Source organism: Triturus cristatus, chromosome 5_1 (genome assembly GCF_964204655.1).
Source record: "Triturus cristatus chromosome 5_1, aTriCri1.1, whole genome shotgun sequence".
NCBI classification, from domain to species: domain Eukaryota; kingdom Metazoa; phylum Chordata; class Amphibia; order Caudata; family Salamandridae; genus Triturus; species Triturus cristatus.
This window is the reverse complement of record NC_140587.1, coordinates 66,506,894-66,533,129: the sequence shown is the minus strand read 5'-3', so window position 1 is coordinate 66,533,129 and position 26,236 is coordinate 66,506,894. Positions and strand designations below refer to the sequence as shown.

The window sequence follows — 26,236 nt, the reverse complement described above, 5'->3', positions numbered from 1 at the left end:
GGGTTAGGGTCGGGCTGAGGCCGCGCAGTGTTCAAGATGGCGGCTGATCCGGCCGGGGGAGCCGGTAGTGGTTCGGCCCCATGACACATGGATGTCCAGGGGCAGGAGTTCCGTTGGGAGACGGGGTGCGGGTTGCCCCTGGGGGTAACACCTGGGAGTCCGGGGGTTGGGCCCTGTCGTGCGGGGAGGGAGCAAGCCCTTCATGTGGCCTGTCCAACATGCGTCCCCCCCAGCTGAAGGCGGGGAGAGTCACCCATCCTCTTGGGGACTCTCCTCGTCGAGGCGGAAAAAGCGTGACAGGCCATCTGCGTTGGCGTGGTCTTGGCCCGGTCGATGTTCCACAGTGAAGTCCATCCCCTGCAGGGAGATGGACCAGCGCAATAGTTTTGGGTTTTCCCCCCGCATCTGCATTAGCCACTGCAGGGGTCGATGATCGGTTTGCACCCGGAAGTGGGTACCGAAGAGATAGGGCCGGAGCTTTTTGAGGGCCCACACCACTGCGAAGGCCTCCCTCTCGATTGTGCTCCAGCGCTGTTCTCGGGCCAGGAGGCGTCTGCTGATGAAGGCCACCGGCTGGTCAAGACCCTCGGGGTTCAGCTGGGAAAGAACCGCCCCGATGCCGTGGTCGGAGGCGTCCGTTTGTACAATGAATTCCCGACTGTAATCGGGGGCCTGGAGCACAGGGGCGGTGCACAGGGCGGCCTTCAGCTTCTCGAAGGCCGCTTGACAGTCGGGGGTCCAGTTAATCTTCTTCGGGTGGTTTTTGGACGTGAGACCCGTGAGGGGCCCCACAATGCTGCCATAGTCCCTCACGAACCGCCGGTAGTAGCCGGTGAGTCCCAGGAAGGCTCGGACCTCGGTCTGCGTGACGGGGGGTTGCCAGGACTGGATGGCAGAAATTTTGAGTTGCAGAGGGTCCACCAGACCGCTTCCCACCTGGTGTCCGAGGTAGGTCACGGACCCTTGACCAATTTGGCACTTGCCGGCCTTAATCGTGAGGCCGGCCCGCTGGAGGGCCTGCAGGACCTCTTGGAGGTGGTGGAGGTGGTCGGACCAGTGGCGGCTGTACCCAGCGATATCGTCCAGGTAGGCGGCGCTGAACTCTTCGAGCCCCACCAAGACCTGGTTCACTAGACGTTGAAAAGTAGCTGGGGCATTCTTCATGCCGAAGGGCATGACCTTGAAGTGGTAGTGGCCATCGGGGGTAGAAAAGGCGGACCGTTCCTGGGCCCGGGGTGTGAGACCGATCTGCCAGTAGCCCGCTGTCAGGTCGAAGATGCTGAGTTAGCGGGCGGCCCCCAGGCGGTCGATCAATTCATCCGCTCGGGGGATAGGATGAGCGTCGGTCCGGGTGACAGCGTTCAAGCCCCGATAGTCGACGCAGAATCGGAGTTCGGGAGTGGTGCCGGGGGCAGCGGCTTTGGGGACCAGCACGACCGGGCTGGCCCAGGGGCTGTCCGAGGGTTCGATGACCCCGAGCGTGAGCATCTTGGATACTTCCTCTTGGATGCAGGCCCGCACCCGATCTGGTACGCGGTAGGCCCGGTGCCGGATAGGGGGACTGTCCCCGGTGTCCACGTCGTGCAAGCACCAAGGGGTGATCCCTGGGGTGAGGGAAAACAGTGTAGCAAACTGCAGCAGGAGGTCACGGCAGCCCTGGCGTTGCTCTGGGGTGAGGGCATCGGAGAGCCGGACCCCGTCCACGGAACCGTCGTTCTCCTGGGTCTTCAGGAGATCAGGGAGGGGCTCGGAGTCTTCTTCCGCCCCACTATCGGTAGCCATCAGGAGGCTGAGTTCCGAGCGCACAAAGTGGGGTTTGAGTCTGTTGGTGTGGAGGACCCGGAGGGGGTTCTGGGGGGACTCCATGTCGATGAGGTAGGTGACGGGGCTCTTGCGTTCGACCACTTTGAAGGGCCCCGTCCACTTATCTTGCAAGGCACATGGTTCGGTGGGGGACATCACCCACACTTGTTGACCAGGTTCGAATTCGACGGAGGAGGCATTCTGATCGTACCATTTTTTCATGTCCTCCTGACTGGCCTCGAGGTTCGCTTTTGCCATTTCCCTGAAGCGCCGGGTCTGATTGCGTAGTGCCAGGAGGTTCTTGAAGACGTCTGGGGGGGTCTTTAGGGGGGCCATCTCCCAACCTTCTTTGACTAGGCTGAGGGGCCCTCGCACAGGGTGCCCGTACAGGAGTTCGAAAGGGCTAAAGCCGAGGGACTTCTGGGGAACTTCTCGATAGGCGAAGAGGAGGCACGGGAGTAGTACATCCCACTGGCGACGGAGGGGCTCTTCCAATCCCCCAATCATTCCCTTGAGTGTGCGGTTGAATCGTTCAACTAGTCCGTTCCCTTGAGGGTGATAGGGGGTCGTGAATCGGTAGGTGACCCCGCACTGTTGCCAGAGGGACTTCATATATTTCGAGATAAAGTTTGTGCCTCGGTCGCTGACGACTTCTCGGGGGAAGCCCACCCGGGAGAAGATCCCCATTAGGGCCCGGCCGACCACCGGAGCTGTTACAGTTCGCAGGGGCACAGCCTCGGGGTAGCGGGTGGCGTGGTCCACCAGCACCAGGATGAACCGATGTCCTTGTGCTGTGCGGGGGTCCAGGGGCCCCACAATGTCTATTCCTACCCTCTCGAACGGGGTGGTGACCACTGGGAAGGGTTGCAGAGGGGCTTTGAGCTTACGGCCGCTCTTCCCGCTGGCCTGGCACGTGGGGCAGGACCGGCAGTGGTTGAGGACGTCGTTCCGCATCTTCGGCCAGAAAAAGTGGGTCACCAGGCGACTGTAGGTTTTGTCCTGGCCCAGGTGTCCAGCCAGGGGAACATCGTGGGCCAAAGTTAGTAGGAAGTCTCTGAAACGGAGGGGCACCACCAGCACTCGACTGGCCCCTAACTCTGCGATTCTTTGTTCACTGTATAGCAGGTCGTTATCCCAATAGACCCAATGGGTTCCGGTGGAGTCCCCTGCGCTCTGGGCGCTGGCTTGCTGGCGGAGTCCCTCGAGGGAGGGGCAGGTCTTCTGTTCCTGGCGGAACTGTTCCTGGGTGGGCCCCCCTTCTTGACGCCACTGAGCCAGGCCGGGAAGGTCCTGGGGCGGGGCGACCCCTTCGGGCGTTGGCTCGGGGGGGTCGGTATCGCCGTTGTCCTCTACTGGAGCGACCGGGGGAGGAGGTGCTGGCCATTCTGGTTCTTCTGGTCGGGGGACGGCACGGGCGGCCATGGACCGGGTGGTTACGCAGGCCCAGTCCGGGAGGCCCAGCATCCCCAGGTGCTCTCTTCTTTCGACGGCAGCCCACGGGGAACTCTCAAGGTCATTCCCCAGGAGACAGTCCACGGGGGCATCATCCCGGACCGTCACCTTCAACATGCCGGAGACCCCTCCCCATTCGAAGGGGACGCAGGCCATCCGACACAGACTTTCGGAATTGTCGGCTGAGCGGACGGGGCAGAGAATGTTCGGCAGGATCTGCTCTGGTTTCACCAGGTGACAGCGGACGGCCGTCACACTGGCCCCTGTGTCACGTAGGGCTTCGGCCCGGTGCCCATTAATGTTCATCCACTGGCCATATTTCCGGGTGTTGGCGGGTAGGGGAGCCCGCGGGACCATGTCTTTTCCCCCTAGGCACGCTAGAACCATGGCGGCCGGTTCCCATTCTTGTTGTGCCTGCTCATATTCTTCCTGTTCCTCGGAGATTTGTTCTCCCCCCAGGGCGGCGGCAGCTACCTGGCGGGGCTTTGGCGTTTGGTTCTGCGGGCAGCTCGGGTCATTGGCGTAGTGGCCGACTCGCTGGCATCGGTGACACGTGACGTTGGCTCGGAACCCCGGGCGCATCGGGGGGTTGCCCCGGCCGGCCGGGGGCGGGGTGTTGGCCGCGGGAGTGGCCGTGATGGTGTCTCTCCCTCGCCCCTGGCCTCCTCCTCCTCCTCGGGGACGGTGCTGACCTTGGTGGTTTCGGTTTTGCTCGTGTGGCCCTCTCCGGCCCACTCGGGTGCTTTCCCACCGGTCAGCTTCGGCAGCGAGTTGCCGTGGGTCAGTCAGTTTACTCTCGAGGAGGTGCTGCCTGATCTCGACGAAGCAGTTGTTAGACAGGTGCTCCCACACCATAAGATTAAAGAGTTGCTTGTAGGTCGTTACGTGGCTTCCCTTGATCCATCCCTCGAAGGCTCGGCTGAAATAGTTGACGTATTCCACCCAAGTTGTACCTGGGATCCGGGTGCAGTCTCGGAACCTCTGGCGGTACATTTCGGGTGTGAGCCCATATCGGGTGAGGAGGGCAGCCTTCATGTGGTCATAGGATGACATCTGATGATCTGGGAGCTGTAGTAGGGCATCGCGGCCTTCGTTGACGAACCTCCCCCATAGGCCGGCTCCCCAGTCACTCCGATCGATCCGGTGGGAGGTCATTGCGATCTCGTAGGCTTTGAACCACTGTTGTATGTCGTCCTCTCGGACATACTCTCGGACAACATCCTTGGGGATGTGGACTTTCTTCTCGGTTGCTCCCGGGGTGTGCGGTCGCTCAGGCACCCCCGGTTCTTTGTTCTGTTTCCGAAGTTCTATTTCCGCCAGTTTGCGCTCGTGTTCGAATGTTAGTCTTTTTTCTTCGAGCTCTCTCTGCCTCTGTTTTTCTTCCCGTTCTTCTCGGAGCCGCAGATGTTCTAGATTTAGTTTTTGCTCGGCTAACTTTAGTTCACCGTCCATCTTGAGTCGTGCCATTTCCAACTCATGTAATCTGGTTCTTTCTCTTTCTTGGATCTCTCCCTGCGAGAGGCCCGTTCCTCGCTCCTCGGGAGCTGTGGCGTTCCCCTCTGGTGCTACACCGTTTTGGTCGGGGGATCCGGCGACCCCGGTTTCCACCCACGACTCAAGGGCGTGCTTCAAATCGTCTTTGGTACTCAGGCCGGTGGTAGCAATGCCTAGTTCCATGCAGAATTGTTTAAGTTCGCGATGGCTATACTCTTCCAATTTATCCATCTGGAATTTCTCGGTGGAACCGCTCTCTTTGGTTGACATCGTGGTTTTGTCGTGGGGTGAGCTACTCTCTGTACGATTACGCGTTGATTCGGATCGCGCCGCTGGCCACCAATGTTAGACGGACCGGGGGGGTCGGCCGAGGACAAGGGGAGAGGTCTCCGGGGAGAGCCGTCTCCAGCGATCGTACAGATGAATAACTTCCCCCCCACAGATATACACCACACAAGGATAAGATTTAGCGTTCTTTATAGGTGATTTCTTAAGGTACGATGAAATGGTACAAGGAGGTCTGGACTCAGGGGTCCCCTCGATTCGAGTCTCTTGGTTTGGGGAAAGGGGGTAGCGGGACAGTCTGGTTACCAGTCTGGTAGCTGAGATGGTATGGTGGATAGCTCACAATCCTCGAGCTCGGTGTTCTAGCAGGTCCCGACGAGGATGGATGTTGCAGAAGGCCGCGGCAGCGCCAGCAGGCAGGACGATAGTTCACAAGGCAGGGCTACGGCAGCGCCAGTAGTCCGTCAAGGCTGAGTTCTCTCGGTGTCTCTCGACTCCAGGATACAACTGCCTTCCTGCTCTGGAGCTGCCCTAGTTATAGGTCTGTCGCCCTTTGATGTCCGGACCCTCGCACTTGGAGGTCGGGGGGTCCGGGATGAGGGAGTCCAGACACCCAGCAGGGGGTGGAGCCAGCGCCTGGGGGAGCTGGAGGGTGATCGGCACCTGGCGGGGGAGAGCCCCCGACGCTTCTTTCTCCCATTGTCCTGCCAAGTGGTCCGTTCACCTCCTGGGTGGATGGTGGTGCCGGGATGTCGGGGCCGGCCAGGCCCAGGGTTAGGGTCGGGCTGAGGCCGCGCGGCCTCGTGGCGCAGTGTTCAAGATGGCGGCTGATCCGGCCGGGGGAGCCGGTAGTGGTTCGGCCCCATGACACATGGATGTCCGGGGGCAGGAGTTCCGTTGGGAGACGGGGTGCGGGTTGCCCCTGGGGGTAACACCTGGGAGTCCGGGGGTTGGGCCCTGTCGTGCGGGGAGGGAGCAAGCCCTTCATGTGGCCTGTCCAACAGGGGTCCTGGACATTTGCCCACTTTGCTAATGCTTGAAACGTCTCTGCTTAACACCTCAGTGAATCTGGTGAAATTGAGTTTATTTCTATGTGTAATGCGCCGGGTAAACTCTCGTGAGAACTGAGGGTATTACGCAGCGTTCTGTGGGGCAGTTGTCGATGTGTAAAATTATACCAAAGATTGCCCTGGGTACAAAAGGCACACTCCATGTTTTGGCCGCACAGCACAGGGTGCCACGGCACATATCCTGTTACAAAGTTCCCATCAGATATTTTCTGCTCAAACCAGTCTCTTGCCAGAGAAAATCACCGCAAGAAATGTTATTAATTTTGCTAAATATGTAGAACCAAATAATCAGGATTTACCTGAGATTATTCTTGTGTAATACATATATCAAACCTCACTTACAATCTTTCGACACACACTGCAGTGCAGCAAGCCTTCCTGCTGCGCTGCCATGCGTAAAAAACAAGCATTGGCATAGCCAATAGGTCTCGCTTTTGGAACCTTATACGTATTTCGTTATGCAGCACAATATCCTTGGTGCAACAACATCAATTGTTGCATGGGTAAACACTTATAAAGTACAAGGATCAGCCATGCAACAGCTGATGTTGTTGCACCAAGGATATTGTGCTGCAAAACTAAATACGTATAAGGTTCCAAAAGCGAGACCTATTGGCTATGCCAATGCTTGTTTAGATTGATACAAAAATAGCCCAGAAGGGTGGGATAATGTAGAGAGGAGCTACATTAAATACTCTTTTAAGAATAGTCCCCCATAATTCAGCAAGAGATTTAAAAGCATCTACCGCCCCCAGCACTAGCACGCAGAGCCAAAAGGACCTCGTCAATAGTGATACCCAGAGAAAGGGATTCCTTTCTATGCGACCCCCAGCACTAGGATGCAGAGCCAAAAGGACCTCGTCAATAGTGATACCCAGAGGAAGGGATTCCTATCTATGCTCCCCCCAGCACTAGCATGCAGAGCCAAAAGGACCTCGTCAATAGTGATACCCAGAGGAAGGGATTCCTATCTATGCGTCCCCCGGCACTAGCATGCAGAGCCAAAAGGACCTCGCCAATAGTGATACCCAGAGGAAGGGATTCCTATCTATGCGCCCCCTAGCACTAGCATGCAGAGCCAAAAGGACCTCGTCAATAGTGATACCAGAGGAAGGGATTCCTATCTATGCACGGCCCAGCACTAGCATGCAGAGCCAAAAGGACCTCGTCAATAGTGATACCAGAGGAAGGGATTCCTATCTATGCGCCCCAGCACTAGCATGCAGAGCCAAAAGGACCTCGCCAATAGTGATACCAGAAGAAGGGATTCCTATCTATGCGCCCCCGAGCACTAGTATGCAGAGCCAAAAGGACCTCGCCAATAGAGATACCCAGAGGAAGGGATTCCTATCTATGCGCCCCCCGGCACTAGCATGCAGAGCCAAAAGGACCTCACCAATAGTGATACCCAGAGGAAGGGATTCCTATCTATGCGCCCCCGGCACTAGCATGCAGAGCCAAAAGGACCTCGTCAATAGTGATACCAGAGGAAGGGATTCCTATCTATGCGGCCCCCTGCACTAGCATGCAGAGCCAAAAGGACCTCGTCAGTAGTGACACCCCGAGGAAGGTATTCCTATCTATGCGCCCCCCAGCACTAGCATGCAGAGCCAAAAGGACCTCGACAATAGTGATACCCAGAGGAAGGGATTCCTATCTATGCGCCCCCCAGCACTAAGCATGCAGAGCCAAAAGGACCTCGCCAATAGTGATACCCAAGGGAAGGTATTCCTACCTATGCGCCCCCCCCAGCACTAGCATGCAGAGCCAAAAGGACCTCGTCAATAGTGATACCCAGAGAAAGGGATTCCTATCTATGCGACCCCCAGCACTAGCATGCAGAGCCAAAAGGACTTCGTCAATAGTGATACCCAGAGGAAGGGATTCCTATGTATGTGCCCCCTAGCACTAGCATGCAGAGCCAAAAGGACCTCGCCAATAGTGATACCCAGAGGAAGGGATTCTTATCTATGCACCCCCCGGCACTAGCATGCAGAGCCAAAAGGACTTCGCCACTAGTGATACCCAGAGGCAGGTATTCCTATCTATGCGCCTCCCAGCACTAGCATGCAGAGCCTAAAGGACCTTGTCAATAGTGATACCCAGAGGAAGGGATTCCTATCTATGCACCCCCCAGCACTAGCATGCAGAGCCAAAAGGACCTCACCAATAGTGCTACCCAGAGGAAGGGATTCCTATCTATGCGCCCCCCAGCACTAGCATGCAGAGCCTAAAGGACTTCGCCAATAGTGATACCCAGAGGAAGGTATTCCTATCTATGCACCCCCCAGCACTAAGCATGCAGAGCCAAAAGGACCTCGCCAATAGTGATACCCAGAGGAAGGGATTCCTATCTATGCGCCCCCCAGCACTAGCATGCAGAGCCAAAAGGACCTCGTCAATAGTGATACCCAGAGGAAGGGATTCCTTTCAATGCGTCTCCCAGCACTAGCATGCAGAGCCAAAAGGACCTCGCCAATAGGGATACCCAGAGGAAGGGATTCCTATCTATGAGCCCCCCAGCACTAGCATGCAGAGCCAAAAGGGCCTCATCAATAGTGAGACCCAGAGGCAGGTATTCCTATCTATGCGCCCCCCAGCACTAGCATGCAGAGCCAAAAGGACCTCGCCAATAGTGATACCCAGAGGAAGGGATTCCTATCTCTGCACCCCCCGGCACTAGCATGCAGAGCCAAAAGGACCTCGCCAATAGTGATACCCAAAGGAAGGGATTCCTATCTATGTGCCCCCCGGCACTAGCATGCAGAGCCAAAAGGACCTCGTTAATAGTGATACCAGAGGAAGGGATTCCTATCTATGCACCCCCCAGCACTAGCATACAGAGCCAAAAGGACCTCGTCAATAGTGATACCAGAGGAAGGGATTCCTATCTATGCACCCCCCAGCACTAGCATGCAGAGCCAAAAGGACCTCGCCAATAGTAATACCCAGAGCAAGGGATTCCTATCTATGCGCCCCCCAGCACTAGCATGCAGAGCCAAAAGGACCTCGCCAATAGTGATACCCAGAGGAAGGGATTCCTATCTATGCGCCCCCCAGCACTAGCATGCAGAGCCAAAAGGACTTCGCCAATAGTGATACCCAGAAGCAGGTATTCCTATCTATGCGCCTCCCAGCACTAGCATGCAGAGCCAAAAGGACGTCGTCAATAGTGATACCCAGAGGAAGGGATTCCTATCTATGCGCCCCCCAGCACTAGCAGGCAGAGCCAATAGGACCTCGCCAATTGTGATACCCAGAGCAAGGGATTCCTATCTATGCGCCCCCTAGCACTAGCATGCAGAGCCAAAAGGACTTCATCAATAGTGATACCCAGAGGAAGGGATTCCTATCTATGCGCCCCCCAGCACTAGCATGCAGAGCCAAAAGGACCTCGCCAATAGTGATCTCCAGAGGAAGGGATTCCTATCTATGCTCCCCCCAGCACTAGCATGCAGAGCCAAAAGGACCTCGTCAATAGTGATACCCAAAGGAAGGGATTCCTATCTATGCGCCCCCCAGCACTAGCATGCAGAGCCAAAAGGACCTCGCCAATAGTGATACCCAGAGGAAGGGATTCCTATCTATGCGCCCCCCAGCACTAGCATGCAGAGCCAAAAGGACCTCGCCAATAGTGATACCCAGAGGAAGGGATTCCTATCTATGCGCCCCCCAGCACTAGCATGCAGAGCCAAAAGGACTTCGCCAATAGTGATACCCAGAGGCAGGTATTCCTATCTATGCGTCTCCCAGCACTAGCATGCAGAGCCAAAAGGACCTCGTCAATAGTGATACCAGAGGAAGGGATTCCTATCTATGCGCCTCCCAGCACTAGCATGCAGAGCCAAAAGGACCTCGCCAATAGTGATACCCAGAGGAAGGGATTCCTAGCTATGCGCCCCCCAGCACTAGCATGCAGAGCCAAAAGGACCTCGTCAATAGTGATACCCAGAGAAAGGGATTCCTAGCTATGCGCCCCCCAGCACTAGCATGCAGAGCCAAAAGGACCTCGCCAATAGTGACACCCAGAGGAAGGGATTCCTTTCAATGCGCCTCCCAGCACTAGCATGCAGAGCCAAAAGGACCTCGCCAATAGTGATACCCAGAGGAACGGATTCCTATCTATGCGCCCCCCAGCACTAGCATGCAGAGCCAAAAGGACCTCGCCAATAGTGACACCCAGAGGAAGGGATTCCTATCTATGCTCCCCCCAGCACTAGCATGCAGAGCCAAAAGGACCTCGTCAATAGTGATACCCAGAGGAAGGGATTCCTATCTATGCGCCCCCGGCACTAGCATGCAGAGCCAAAAGGACCTCGCCAATAGTGACACCCAGAGGAAGGTATTCCTATCTATGCGCCCCCCAGCACTAGCATGCAGAGCCAAAAGGACCTCGCCAATAGTGATACCCAGAGGAAGGGATTCCTATCTATGCGCCCCCCAGCACTAGCATGCAGAGCCAAAAGGACTTCGCCAATAGTGATACCCAGAGGCAGGTATTCCTATCTATGCGTCTCCCAGCACTAGCATGCAGAGCCAAAAGGACCTCGTCAATAGTGATACCAGAGGAAGGGATTCCTATCTATGCGCCTCCCAGCACTAGCATGCAGAGCCAAAAGGACCTCGCCAATAGTGATACCCAGAGGCAGGTATTCCTATCTATGTGCCTCCCAGCACTAGCATGCAGAGCCAAAAGGACCTCACCAATAGTGATACCCAGAGGAAGGGATTCCTATCTATGCGCCCCCGGCACTAGCATGCAGAGCCAAAAGGACCTCGTCAATAGTGATACCAGAGGAAGGGATTCCTATCTATGCGGCCCCCAGCACTAGCATGCAGAGCCAAAAGGACCTCGTCAGTAGTGATACCAGAGGAAGGTAGTCCTAACTATGCGCCCCCCAGCACTAGCATGCAGAGCCAAAAGGACCTCGTCAGTAGTGATACCAGAGGAAGGGATTCCTAACTATGCGCCCCCCAGCACTAGCATGCAGAGCCGAAAGGACTTCGCCAATAGTGATACCAGAGGAAGGGATTCCTATCTATGCGGCCCCCAGCACTAGCATGCAGAGCCAAAAGGACCTCGCCAATAGTGATACCAGAGGAAGGGATTCCTATCTATGCGCCCCCAGCACTAGCATGCAGAGCCAAAAGGACCTCGCCAATAGTAATACCCAGAGCAAGGGATTCCTATCTATGCGCCCCCCAGCACTAGCATGCAGAGCCAAAAGGACCTCGCCAATAGTGATACCCAGAGGAAGGGATTCCTATCTATGCGCCCCCCAGCACTAGCATGCAGAGCCAAAAGGACCTCGCCAATAGTGATACCCAGAGGAAGGGATTCCTATCTATGCTCCTCCCAGCACTAGCATGCAGAGCCAAAAGGACCTCGTCAGTAGTGATACCAGAGGAAGGGATTCCTAACTATGCGCCCCCAGCACTAGCATGCAGAGCCAAAAGGACCTCGTCAATAGTGATACCAGAGGAAGGGATTCCTATCTATGCGCCTCCCAGCACTAGCATGCAGAGCCAAAAGGACCTCGTCAATAGTGATACCAGAGGAAGGGATTCCTATCTATGCGCCCCAGCACTAGCATGCAGAGCCAAAAGGACCTCGTCAATAGTGATACCAGAGGAAGGGATTCCTATCTATGCGCCCCAGCACTAGCATGCAGAGCCAAAAGGACTTCGCCAATAGTGATACCCAGAGGAAGGGATTCCTAACTATGCATCACCTCACAACCTTCTACACCATTGTCCAGGTTATTCTGTTTAAATATTCCAGAAAGATGTGCAACCCTGGCATCACAAGAAACAAAAGAACAGAACTCAGGAATAACACATTTGTTTTTAAAAAAACAGAGCATTGGCCGTTTTCCAAAATAACTTATTATTGTTAGTTTCTGCAGCTAAGGTCAGTTTCAACCAAGCCTCATTCTGGAGTTTTTTCTTCTTTTGGGAAAGGTTGTGTTTGTACTGTAAGTAAAAAGACTAAATAACCATAATTCCCGGGATGAACTGCTTAGGGCTTGTTTCAGACACCGGGAGAACTAGGTATAAGCATGAGCAACCTGTAGTAAATAAGCAGGCATAGATAAGTATCTTCTTGTAGGGTAGTTTAATGAGTCAGAGCAAACACAAGAATGGACTCTCCACGACAGAAGCCAACAGCAACTGTCTTGGAAGAGAACATAGAACACACAAGGCAAGGAAGAACATAGGAGGATAAACATTCCATGAGCAATAAACATTCCATGAGCAAAGAGAACATTAAGCATGTACTACACAACCCATCCCCTATTACTTCCTCCATTACCAAATTGTGAAAGGGTAACTTATTAAAAAAATGTAAATATGATTAAAGGTATCCATCAGCACATTAGGAGTCACATCATCCGATATATAGTAACCAATTCATGTTGAATTGTCTGTTACTATTTGTTGTAGAATGCGGTTTGGATCACAACCTGCCCACTTAATTTGTACGCCATTAGGCCTTTCACATTTCTTACCCCAGAAAAGAAAAGGTAATATAACGGGGTCATGGTCACTTAAAACAGACTAGAACGAGCTTAGGGATGCCACACAAATTGATTAGAGAGGCAATACATGATAGATAACTGTAGAGGCATTTCTTACAGTTAACAATGGAATCTCCTTCCCATTAATGTCTGGTCCACCACACTTTAATAAATGTAAATCATGCTGTGAAACAAAGGAGTTCAATGCATCTCCATATTCATTAAGGCAAAAATGAACACAGCCCATCCCACCCTGATTAGTTTATCCATATACACGTGTTGCCGCAAAGGGCAAGCCTGAATGTTAAAACTGCCAGCCCATAAGAATACAAAATCAGTATGGATGTGGTGTAAAAAGTCTTCCAGACCATATTCTAGTGCTCTGTCTGCCTTGCAACATGTAAAATGCAAAAAATTGTTATAAAATTTCATACACCAGATTATTGCTTAGAACCTCCAGAAACCCATCTGGAAACCCTGGTGCTTCAACATCACATGCTTCAAAGTTGCCCTGTATAAGATCCACTTGAAATCTTACATGACCACTTACTGAAGAGTTGGTAAAACTTCTGTGGGCAGCTAAGGACCCTGTCCAGGGTCAACTAATGAGAAATGCTGCCCTCAAGGACAAACTTAGGGAGCAGTGACATCCGCCTCCACACTCCATACTTGGGGAATAGGCATTAGCTAAAGAATGCCAAAATAGAGCTTAACTCCCTATGTTCATCTCAGGTAGAGGACATGTTCTATAAACTGAAAAACCTCCATTAGGTGCAAGGGGAGAAAGCAGGGAGGCTCTTGGCTGCCTTACTTATAGAGCAGGTAGCCACAGTGGCCATCCTGGCTGTTTGAGTGTACACAGATTACTTTACCCATACCCCACTGAATATCTTCAACACCTTCCGGATCTACTATATAAAAATATACATCTCGAAATTCAATTACAATGAAGACAGGGTAAACATCTTTCTTGACTCCCTGGCACTACTTTGTCTTAATGATGAGGGCCAAGATGGTAGGAACTCCGAGGAGTAAATCCTGCAGCCCATCATGTATAACAAGGTGCCAGGAGAGGATAATTTTCAGAGAGAATTAAATCTGTGCCTTAGGGTGGAAACTGTGCACTGTCTGCACTGTGGCCTTCCCAAAAGTCTAACAACACTGGGTCTCTCTTGCAGATGTCCAATCGTGCAGTGATCATTGTTCTGCTGTAACCAGATAAGGATCCTTTGCTCTATAGCAGCTATTGCCTGATCTCCACCCTGAAGAACTCTGACAGCAAGATACTTGCCAAAATCTTACTACCCACATCAAACAGGTTATCCCACCCTGATCCATCATTACCAAGTAGGATTCCTTACAAATGATAATGATCACCTAGAATTCCTGGCCCACCTTCTATGGCTATCCAGGGACTCACAGGAAGACACCCTGACCCTTTAACTAAATGTCAAAAAGGCATTAGATCATATTGATTGGAACGATCTGTTTTGACCCCTACAACAGTTCAGACTGGGTAAGGACTTCATTGTGAAAGTTGGCTGGCTCTACACCTCTACTACAGCTCAAGTCAACTGTAAGGGCTTACTGTTGGACATATTCTCTGTCTCAAGAGGTACGTGCCAGGGCGGCCCCATCACTGCTTTTGTTCCTCCTGACAATGGAACCTATGGTGGAGCCATCTGACAAGATCTGAAAATCTCGGGTGTTTCCACATTAGAAAATTCCTCTCTATGCAGATGACAATTTTACTTACACTTATCAACCTAGATAGCTCCCGTCTAGCCCTCTTGTCCCTTATCACAGATTTCTCTGACATATCAGGATTGGAAATCAAATGGCCCAAGAGTGAGGCCCTGCCCATTATGTAAGCCATGACCAGAGCAGCTTAACTGGCTACCAGTTCTAGTTGGCCCCAAAATACACATGAGTTTGTCACGCAGTGCAGCACAGCAGGTTACCTTGTATTTAAGACTATATGGTGCACTTCTGTCCTTTCCCATGGGCTGGCACCCTTTTGTCAGGGATAGTCCTCTTTCTATGAGTGCTGCAGAATGCAGCACACAGAGAAAGATAAAGAAATGAGGAAAATCGATAAGTTTCTTGTCATTACTCCTCCCTTTGGAAGGCGTAACTTTTTGGATAACTTCCATGGTTACCAGTACTGGAGAGGAGAGCCTGACTTGACAACATAAATTGATTACTTAAATTTTAGATTTTACTTCCTTCTCTGTGACAAGTCTAAAATTTGACCAGAAATTAAAATGAGGAGCACCTTGATCCAGTCTTTCTTCAGATTTAACTATAAATTCTGCCAATTCTGAAAAATGCATCCTTGTGTGTGTGGGAGGGACCTTGTGGAAATGGTTCATAATTGTTGCCAAGATGTTTTAAACTGGAAATAGGGCTCTGGTAGGGTAATTTGCAAAAAGAGTTTGAATTATGATAATGATTACACCTAGTAGATTTCATATTCCCTTTATACATTCTAATTTATGACTGAATACCCAGCTGATAAATGAGCCTGATGACACTTTTGTAGTGCCGGCCGCAAGCTATCTGGGTGTAGAATGGATGGAACAGGACACACATATTCCAGGTGTCTTAGACTCAGTTTCCCAAACACTGCAGTCGTTCTGAAGCTTATCCATGGTTTAGTTTGCCTTTGGCTATGTACAGCACCTTTGTGCCCCTTTGTCTGGGTTTGCATTGTACAAACAACAAATCATGCGGCTTTATTTGGTCAATGGGGGATGATTGCTACTATATATTTTGTAAAACCGTGCAAGCCGAAGATAGTCAGTTGGATGTTATGTACATATTTAAAATTAATTTGTGTGAACAGCTTTTAGGGGCAGATTATGATGATGGTCAGACGAGCGCCCGACCGCCATTGTTGCAGGAACCTGACTGACGAACAGGTAGCTGGTCGTCCCGCCTACAAAATTGGGATCTGCCCGCTGTGGAAGCGGTCGGAAGCATGCCTATTTGTATTGAGGCAAGACCAATGCAAAGAGGCATGTTTTCAAACATCCCTGCACCCCTTGGAAGGCACCATGTGGTGTATGCTACAATATGAAGGGATGTTTAGGGGTGCACCAGAGGTGCCCTCAGTGTCCGAAACGGAGGGCCACAGGGGACAGAGGCCCTGCTAGGGGCCCCTAAAAAGCCTTTGCACCAGCTTTTTTTCACATTGGAAGAACTGATATGAGATGGCTGGCAGAAAGGTGGATCATAACCGCCACCACGGTGCCTGAGAAGGAACTGACTCCATTGTGGGAAAGTGATAGGACCGACCGCCCAATGGCATCCTGGAGCTTGTCGGAAGCTGTTGGTCAGTCCCTGGGCCAATGGGGTCAGACCAACTGCACCCTATGCAACAGTCTGCTGGCGGTTAGAGATGTCAGTGAGCCCGCACTGAGAGCAAGTCAGTGTCAGTCTGACCAACATCAGAATCAGCCCCTTAGTTTAAAACAAAGGACCAGAAACCAAGAAGATTTGTGCAATGGGCTATATAACTCATAATTACAAAAATCGGTTTATCTCACCAGGTCTTGCGCCAGTTCCAGAGAAGCTGGCACAGGTGTTGTGCTCCCCGGTACACTGGACTTCTCCAGCTGCTGTGCAGGGCTCCAAAGACTGGGTAGTGAGACAATCTTTGCATTTATATCCATTGGGGGTTTCTTCTACAGCAGGCACTAAATTAACACAGAACAGGAATTGAGAAGCGCAATTCTATCCATAAAAGGGGTGCCAAATTGATGCTAAATTCTCCCACCCTAAAAGCAATAGCATTAAATACTCTACATTGCATGAAAATTAAACAAATGTTAGGTTTAACTCATCAGGCACAGATTTGTTAACTTTATCCTTGCCCAGAATAACAATTATTTTCCATTAACTGCTGTAGAATTGTGTGTGCCTTGAGTAACTCACTAGACATGAACCCTAGTATTCTCCATGTCTGGGAGACGTGAGGGCAACAACCCACCCACATATCAGCCATGCAACAGGGTGCACTGCACCCTTGAGGTTTAAGTAAATAGTGCCTATGCCAATGTATTGAGTGTGTTTTGAATGTCCCAGTTAGCCCATGCTCCATGCCCCAGCATAAAGAGATATTTTAAAGGCAGGGGAAAGTGGGCTGCAGATTTTAGGGAGCACATCATTGCAGGCACCACAATGGACACACAGTCTTGATTTAATCTTCAAAAAGTAATGATGTTACAGGTAAGTGAGACAATTGCTTTTGAATCTCCACTTTCCTGTTGACATCTTTGAGACTATGAGCAGGTGGCTTCATGAAAATACCAACTACCCTTAGAGAAACAGGTGTATCATGGAAGAGAGACAAATTGGCAAGAAGATGTGCAGCAGGTTGGGGTTTCACTTCTTCTCTAGCCCTTGTTGTGAGGCAGCTTCTGAACCCACACTGTCTTTAATGGTAGCTGCTCACAAAAATTCAGAAGCTGGAGAGAAGATGATATAGGAGGAGGTTTTAGATCTAGCAGATTCCTCTTCTTCAAGATTAATCTAAGAACACTCACCAGGGTGAAGACGGCAACAGTACATCTATAGAGGCAGAATAAAAACAAATTGATGCTGACAGGGACAGTGTCTGCACTTGTGGACGTCATGGTAGTCACCCTAACTACCAATCGACAAAGACTCTTTAATCATTTCATTTCCTACAGGCCCTATTGACCAAATGAAGTCTTTCCTGTGTTTGACAGGATCTTTATCTTTAGATGTTAGACAAAAGCCCCACAGAATGACAATATGGTGTTAACGAGCATGACCCACATCGGTCATATCTAAATTAACTTAACCATGAAGGTCTTTGTCATGAGCATATTCTGGCCTTAACATCTCACTTAATGCATGGATTATGATGCTTATGGAGTTTGACAGCTGATTTGGAACCTTTAAGGTCTAAAGTTAGTCTAGGAGGGGAACTGGTAAAAGGTCTCTATGATGAGATTAGGCTAAACTGGGGCAAGATAAGCCCTACCCAATTTAAGGAAGACACCATTATAGCATATTATCACCCAATAATGAGGTGTTTAGAGCACGATTAATTCCCAGATGAGGATGTCTGGGAGTTTGAGCTGATTTGCTTGGATGTAGCTAAAAGGGTGACCAGACCCACCCATTGAAGAGAACCCCAAGAGGTATGGTGGTGTGACACTGAATGTACAAAGGCCCAAAATAACCCTGAAAGGGCCCTTCATGCTACCCCCTGCGTCAGTACCTAATTAGTAGTGCAAGGCAAATTTATAAGATCACTATGGGGAAAAAGAAAAGAAGAATTGAAGAGACTAACATGGGAAGATCAGTTGAGAGCAAGCTCCCTCAAAGATACTAAGGGCCTCATTTAGGAGGTTTTGCCGTAAGGCAGCGCAGCAGGCCTTCCTGCTGCGCTTCCCTACGGCAAAAGAAAAGGGCAGGAATGTGCCGTATCTATAAGATACGGCGCATTCCTGTCCTTTTCCCCTGCACCGGCGCACAATGGGCTGCCGTGCGCCAACGCAGGCACCTTTGCACCATGGTGCAAGGGTGCCTGCGTCGCGGGGATGATTATTTTTGTGCAGGAAGGGAAACCTTTCGGTACAAAAATAATCACAAGAGGCTTTTCCTCTTTCTATGTGTGCTGCAGAATGCATCTGACATAGCAAGAGGAAAAACAAGAAGAAATAAAGATATTTCTCCTCCTTGTGCCTCCCTTATGCCTCCCCTGGGGAGGCGTAAGCTTTTGGCCCTACCTCAGATTTACGATTTCTCGTAAATCTGGGGCAGAGTCAAAAGGCCATGGATGTTGCTGGGAACGACCCCAGGAACACCCATTGCACGCCCCTTTAACACAGAACGATGCGTTAAAGGGACTAATATTTATCAGACAGCATTAAGCCAAAAAAAGTGGCTTAGTGCTGCCTGATAAATATCACGCAGGCTTCTGCGCCACGGAACGTCACAAAAAGTGACGTTCTGGAGGCGCAAGGAGTCTCATAAATTAGGCCCTAAAAGCTTCTGGGACATCATTAACCACCCTCTATTCAAGGAAGAAGTGAGACAGATGGAATGATTGTTTTTTGGGGATGCCTGGGAATTCCACTTTACTGCTATATTTAACCCGCAACTCAAGCGGTTAGATGAGAATGTTGGGGATCTTCCTGTAGATTTAATTGCAGCTTCCCAACTAAGTTCATCCAGCTCAGTATCTGAGGTTGAGGAGGCTTTAGCGAAGGGGATTTGTTTGAAAGCCTCAGGCCCAGACGGTGTCCCACTTGATTTGTTTAAATGGAATCCCAACCTGTGGGCAGCTCTATTGACAAATGTCTTTAAAGCAGTAGTCATCGGCTCTGTTCCATTAACTTGGAAGGAGGCCATAGTGGTTCCTGTTTTTAAAAAGGACAATAGGAGTGAACCGGCATGTTACAGGCCAATTTCTTTAATTGATGCTACAGTAAGGTATTGGGAATGGTAATCCTTGCCTGACTAGATGCCTGGGTCTCCACCACAGGGGTCATATCAAAAACACAATATGGCTTTAGGAGAGGGTTAGGGACCACGGAACAATGTCTCAATTTGCCCCTGATCATTGGCAAGTACATGAAGACCAGACAGGGTTCAATCCCCCTGGCCTTCATGGACTTGTCCAGTGCTTTTGACACCATTAAGCAGGGCAAATTGTGGGCCCGATGGGAAGAATGGGCGTAGAAGAAGGAATGATTCCCCTCCTACGCAGGTTACACGGTAACCTCGCAGTTGTTATAAGATACGGCACCCAAGGGGAAAAGACCAAGCCGATTGTCTCTACAGAACATGTTCGGCAAAGGTGCATCTTTGCCCCGTTTCTCTTTTTAATGTACACAAACGGCCTAGAAGCTTTTTTATTGGATTTGAGGATTGATTTTTATTGAATTTGTGGCAACCCTGTCCCACTACTATCATATACAGATGGCACAGTGTTAATGGCAGTGACAGCAAATATCCTTTGAAAATCACTGAATGATTATTCCAATTTTATGTTGTTGTTTGACTTAAAAGTCAATTTTATTAAATCTTATACCATGGCGTGTCCCCAAATCTACAAAAAACAGAAATGTTGCTGTAAGGGGCAAAATAATAGATAAGTTGAACAACTTTACGCACTTAGGGAACCTATTCAACAACCAGATGAATTGGGAACCACTTATTACAGCAAGGGTGCAACACACCAGTACGGCGGTGGAGAGGCTATTTTGCTTCACATGCGAATTAGGACACAAGCCTGTGAGAGAGCTAGTCACCCTTTACAAAGTTAAATGTTTGCCTGTGGAAACCTATGGGGCTGGGGTGTGGGGTCACTACAACAGCTGCCAACTATAAGTTTTGGAAAATACATTCATACATTTTTTATTAATGACCCCCATTAGAGCCCCTACATAGAGGACAGCATGGGTAGTGCACTTCTGCTCTTATGGGCGCAAATTTGGATGGCAGTCAATTTAATGTTCTCTGGGGAAGTAATTAAAGATTGTATTAATCTGGACAGCGCCTTAACGATCCCATGGCTTCAATTTGTAAGAGACAAATTCCAATAGATAGGACTGGGCTTCTTTTATGACATCCCTGAAAAAATTCCCACAAATGGGAAAATCATCATAGAAGAGGCACATCACTCTAGGGCCAATATGTGCTACTCACAACATGAGGAGATGGGCCTCTCATGTTTGCTTCCCGGCCCAAAGCAATTTTATCTAATATTTACTACTAATGTACAGATCATATTTCTTATAACCAGATTTTGCTGACGCACTTTGCACTTTCTAGGTGCATTTCCGCGTCAAATAGGATGGGTCGATAACCTCATGCCCTGCCCGTGTGATAATTCATCAAACCCGAGCACCATGCACTTTATCTTATTCTGCCCCCTGTTCAAAGAGGCAAGAAATACATTTTTAGCCCCACTTTGAAGGGAAATCTGCCCCTGTACATATATTGATGGTTTTAATTTTCTGCACACTTTGGTCACTCCTGTTATTTACACTGCGGTATCCAATTATATTAAAGTTAAGATGGCTATCAGAAAGCGTTATGGACTATAGAGGCTGAACAAGAATGTTGTAATTTCTCATTGTCAAAATTTACACTTCGAATTTTTAACGATCTGAGTAATACTATGCTGGCCTAAACTTTTCACTCTATGTACTGAAATTTGTAAACCTCGAGCTCTTCCCCATTTATCCCATTTCCTGTGATGTTTTGCAAAGGTGTTACACAATTCTTAAACTGTAATGTTTTCATTTGTCAAACCTTTATTGCTCTTGGAACCGAACTAAAGTTATTCTTGACTTGACTTGACCTGGCTTGTGTTGATGTTTTTTTCATTTTTAAGGAATGTCACTCCCTCACTATGGGTGTTGAGAAGATCAACATCACCTGTGAGAGTAGATCACGTGAAGAAGACAGTCACTCTTAGAGTGCCTTTGTTGGGGAAAATGTTTTCTATAGTCCAGTTTTTGGCACTGTTGAAGAACAGTCTAGTCCCATAATGCATTCAAGGCATATAATCGTAGACATTATTTTCAAGACACACCAGAGGATCCAGACAACTCATTTCTCCACTCACCAAAATTATAAGAAGAATTTTCCCCAGACAGATAATAACTACATAAAACTACATGTTACATACAAGTTTATAAACCATACACACAAACATGTTTGGTCTCATTTATCCTCCTTATGCAAGCAAGCCATGGCCACTACCTGCTGTGCGTCTTTGCCTCTGGGTTGACTTCTTCCACAGGATTATCACAAAGGCCCTTGCTAATTTGATAAGGCTTTGCAGGGTAGAGTGGTAAAGATGCACCTTTGCCTTTTGACTTCATTGTTTATGCTGCAAGCAAAGAGCAGGTGGAGAATTTATGGTATTATATTGCATGATTTTTATTGGGCTTCATAACCCTGACAAGGCAGCAGAACACTCAGATTTCAGGTTTATATGCCCTTTTAGGAGGATACTGTTTCAGAAGTGTTGCATATAGAAGTGCTATATGTGTAAGATTCAAAACTATTTTTCAGAGTTGGTTTGATATGCTTCTTTCTAGTGACAAGTTTTATATCCTTTGATTTGATTTGATTTGATTTCAGCAAATGTGTGTTGTTTTGCTGAGACTGCAAGGTTAGATGCATCCTAGAATATCTGATTACAAATTTGTGGAAAGTGATATTAATGACCATGCCAATACCTATCATACTATTTGGAAGTGGATATGATTGGCTGACTGGATGATTTTGAAGGAGGTATTTTCATATTGTGTCTTTCAAATGTGTGGTACAGTCAGTAGTTGATCCATCTTTGAGCTATAACTCTTGCTTGTTAATTGTAAGATGTTATTTTTGCTGATGGAAGCATGGTCTGTCCCCATGGAGTGTTCAGTGAGCTGTGGATGTGGCTTTAAAAGTGACCTGTCAAGCTTTTGCCATTAACTTGAAATGCGACCTGGTGTGACGCAGCTCAACATCAGTGGAATGGGAGGCAGTCTGACACCCACATGTTTGTTTTACTATAGTTTCTGAAGTATTAAAATGAAAACTTCACTATTTAAGCGATTGGAATAGCCAAGGTACCCCATGCAATAATTGCCTTTTTACAGATGTTTAGCATACGTTAAGTGATCAATTGTTTGCAGGCATGAAATTCTGGAATCAAGAACAAATGCAAGTTAAATTTCAAGCTATACAATGATTTATGCATCTTTAGCATCACTATAGCAGGTGAGATGAAATGATGACATCCATGTAGATAGTGGACTGAGGTAGGTGAGATAGGCCTGAGGTACGATAGCGGACCAGAGTTGAGTCTTGAGATACTGCCATTCAGGCGTTCAACAGCTGAGAGGCAAAGGGATCACTAATCCTCAGTTACAATCACTCTCACTCACAAACACAAATACACTCAGAGAAACACTCATTCACAATCACACTGAGGGGCATATTTACAAGCCCCTAATGCCACCATAATGTCACTTGTATTGACATTGTGGTGGCGATAGGGGCTTCACCTTATTTACAAGGCAGCGTTAAGCCACTTAACGTGGCTTATTGCTGTCTTGTAAATAAGGCACCCTTTTAGGCTGTACTTAACATGAAAGGGAAAGGCAATGGGAGTTGCGGTGGGCTGTGCCTCCTACTTACAAGGGTGCCATTTAAAAATGATGTTTTGCAACTTCTATTTGTGTTGCATTAAGCAACACACATAGAAGTAGCAGACTGCCATGAATGATTGTTTATGTGCCGGAAGGTCTCCCTTCCTGCTCATAAACAATCATCATGTGCTGGGAGACTTTGTTGCACATAAACAATCATTTCCTCCAACTCAGGTGGAAATGGAAATGGAAATGGATGTACATTTGTAAAGCGCGAATTGCTGCCCGGAGGCGTCCAAGCGCTTGAAGATAATAGAGGAGACCTCATAAAGAGGCTGAGTGGGGATTAATAGGGGAGATTGAAAACGAATGTTTTTAACTGCTTTCGGAATGAGGAAAGGTTGGAGTTGGCTCTGAGATGCATTCCAGGTCTTGGCTGCATTATAAGCGAACGTCCTGCCGCCCGACCTGGTCTTTTTTATTCTGAGGGGTGTAGCTAAGAAGGTCTGGCTAGAGCGGAGGTTTCTGGTGGGTATGTAATGGGTGACTAGATCCCGGGTGATCATAGGACCCGTATCCCAAAAGGCCTGATGAGCAATGCACATGGCTTTGAATCGGATTCTTTGACGAACTGGCAGCCAGTGAAGGTTCACCAGACCGACCCTCACAGATTGTCTGCGAGGAAGTTCGAGAAGTAGACGGGCCGCGCAGTTCTGTACTGTCTGAAGTCTGCGTAGGGTGTAGTCTGGGGCGCCAAGGTGTAACACATTGTTAAAATCCAGGCGGGACTGTATCAGACCCTGTATAGCTACCTGCTTGGCTTCCATTGGGAGAAGAGGAAGGATTTTCTTAAGCATTTTAAGGAGGCCAAAACAGGTTGCAGAAAGTTTTGTGGCTTGAGTCTTAAATGAGAGGGAACTGTCCAGCCATGCCCCAAGGCTCTTGATGTTATCCTTAGGTGCTGGAGGGGGGCCTAGATCGGAGGGCCACAGGGAGTTGAAAAGAAGGGGGTCGGATGGGCCCAAGAGCATCAGCTCCGTTTTGTCCCCATTCAGTTTAAGGGATGATGAGGACATCCAGCTTTTTACTTCTTTTAGGCAGTCTCTAAGTCCACCTGACGTAGGTGGATTGGCTACCTGCGCCAGTGAGACCACCAGTTGCATGTCCTCCGCGTAAGAAATGATCTTAATCCCAAAAGGGCGGACGACATCGGCCAGTGGCCTCATATAGATGTTGAAAAGAGCGGGACTTAAAGAGGAGCCCTGAGGGACTCCGCACCTCAATGGTCTACTGGTGGACACGGCCTCACCATCAAAGACTCGGAAGGATCTGTCCGCCAGGAAGGATTTAAACCAGAGCCAAGCTTTGTTCTTAATTCCGACGCTGGACATACGGTGCAGCAAGGTGTTATGGCTGACCGTGTCAAAGGCTGCGCTGAGGTCAAGGAGGATCACTGCCACTGATCCTCCCTGATCCAGGATTTTTCTGGATTCCTCCGTGACCATGAGGAGGGCGGTCTCAGTCCCGTGTTTGGGTCTTAAGCCCGTCTGGGTGGCGTCTAACAATTGGGAGTTTTCTAAGAAATTTACCAGATGGCAATTAATGTATTTTTCTAAAATTTTGCTCACCCACGGGAGCAGGGAGATGGGCCGGTAGTTGCTGAAGTCTAACGGGTCTAGATTAGGCTTTTTTAATAGTGAGCGGACCATGGCTTGTTTCCAGGCTGAAGGAACTGAGCCGGAAGTGATCGAAGCGTTCAGTACATCCCTGATGATTGGCAGTGTAATTAGGGATGCTGACATTAAGATGTCTGGAGGGGCTGGATCATCAGGGGAACCGGTTTTTACTTTCCGGGCTATGGTTTCCAGAGTGACAAGATCCAGAAGAGGGAAGTGATCCAGGGTAGGATGAGGCTGAGGGGAGGGGGTAGTTAGGACTGCGTTGGACTGGGCTAGGGAGGTGATCTTGCTGGGGGGAAAAGTGGAGTAGATGTTATTAACTTTTTGATGGAAAAACTCAGCTACATCGTTGCAGTGAGTTGTGGATTTTGTATCGTGCAAACTAGGAGGGGGTTTGGTTAATTTTTTTACAATTTGGAAAATTTCTTTGATTTTTGATTTGGCTAGGAGAATTTTATTCGAGAAATAAGTGGTCTGGGCGATTTTGACTTCAGCTTTATTCGCTGATTGACTCTCGATAACAGATTTTGCTTCCTGGTGAGTAGTCTAAACGCCAACGTCTTTCGTTTTTCCTACACTGGCGTTTCTTGTCCCTGAGAGCCTCCGTATACCAGGGAGCCGTTTTGTGGGATCGTTTTAGCGTGATTTTATTTTTAGGGAGGGTGTTTTCGAGAGTTTGCGTGATCCAGTCAGCGTTGGCCTGGTTGGCTAGGCCTGGGTCATCATTATAAAGAGGTTGGTTGGTAGCGAGCTTGGAAGACCAGTCATCGACTGAAAGGCGGGACCAAGCTCGGGTGAATTTTGTGGTCGGTCTAGTCGGCAGAGGCTTAAATGTGGTCCATGTGAAGGGCACAAGAAAGTGATCTGTCCATGGGAGCGGGAATGGCGGGTCGGCTGTAAAGTATGCACAGTTGCTAAATACCGGGTCCAATAAGTGACCCTTGACATGAGTTGGGGTTTTGACGTATTGGATGAGTTGCAGCGCGGCTAGGTCATCTACCAGTGTGGTGACTCCCTGATCCAATACAGAATCAAAGTGAAGGTTAAGATCACCTAGCAAAGTGAAGTTGGACGTGCAGCTGACGCGTTCCGCGACAATCTGAGGAAGAAGGAGGTGGAATTGCTTAGGGGGACCTGGGAGACGGTAGATAAGTGTACCGGAGAAACAGTTATTCGGAGAGAGGTCAATGCTGAAAGCAAGGCTCTCACAGTCGGGAATGGTTTGAGGAATAACTCGGCATTGAAACTGTTCTTTATGGATAATTGCTAGGCCTCCACCTCTCCCATCAGAACGGTCCTGCCGAGTAATTTGGAAGCCAGGAGGGAGAGCGCTAACTAGGGCAGGATTGGAATCTGTGGTGAGCCATGTTTCCGTCAGGAATACTATGTCCGGAGTGAGTTTGTCTAATAACAGGGCAATTTCTGTCCTATGTTTCGGCAGAGATCTGCAATTTAACAATTTGCAATTTACCCTGGGTTCAGCTGCCTGCGTTGACGCTTGGCAGCTGAACCCAGTGCCAGTGCTAGGGGAAATGCAGGGTGCCTGGCATTCTTGTGACACATTCCTGCCTGCATTTTCAAAATGGAGAAGCGCTGTGTCAGCAATATTTGCTTAACGCCACGCTTCTCCATTCTGTTGTAAATATGCCCATGAATCTTTTTCACTCTATGATTTCCACTCACTTTTACTTTTTCACACAAACAGTTACACATTCTACAACACTCACTACTACACACTTCCCTCATACGCATGTTCGCTGTTCCTCATTCTCCTGCTGGGTTAGTGGCTTAGTGGACTAATGAGT

At 49.4% G+C, this 26,236-nt stretch overlaps 1 protein-coding gene across 2 annotated transcripts in view; it reads right to left on the bottom strand.

Moving 5' to 3' along the window:
• LOC146830194 (phospholipase A2 inhibitor gamma subunit B-like) overlaps positions 1-26,236 on the bottom strand; it is a 76,208-nt gene that overhangs the window by 33,830 nt on the left and 16,142 nt on the right. For both annotated transcript variants that reach the window (XM_085604027.1, XM_085604028.1), the window contains exon 4: positions 16,171-16,320. In XM_085604027.1, the coding sequence (XP_085460153.1) occupies positions 16,171-16,320 (150 nt within the window). The remainder of the gene's footprint in view (positions 1-16,170; positions 16,321-26,236) is intronic.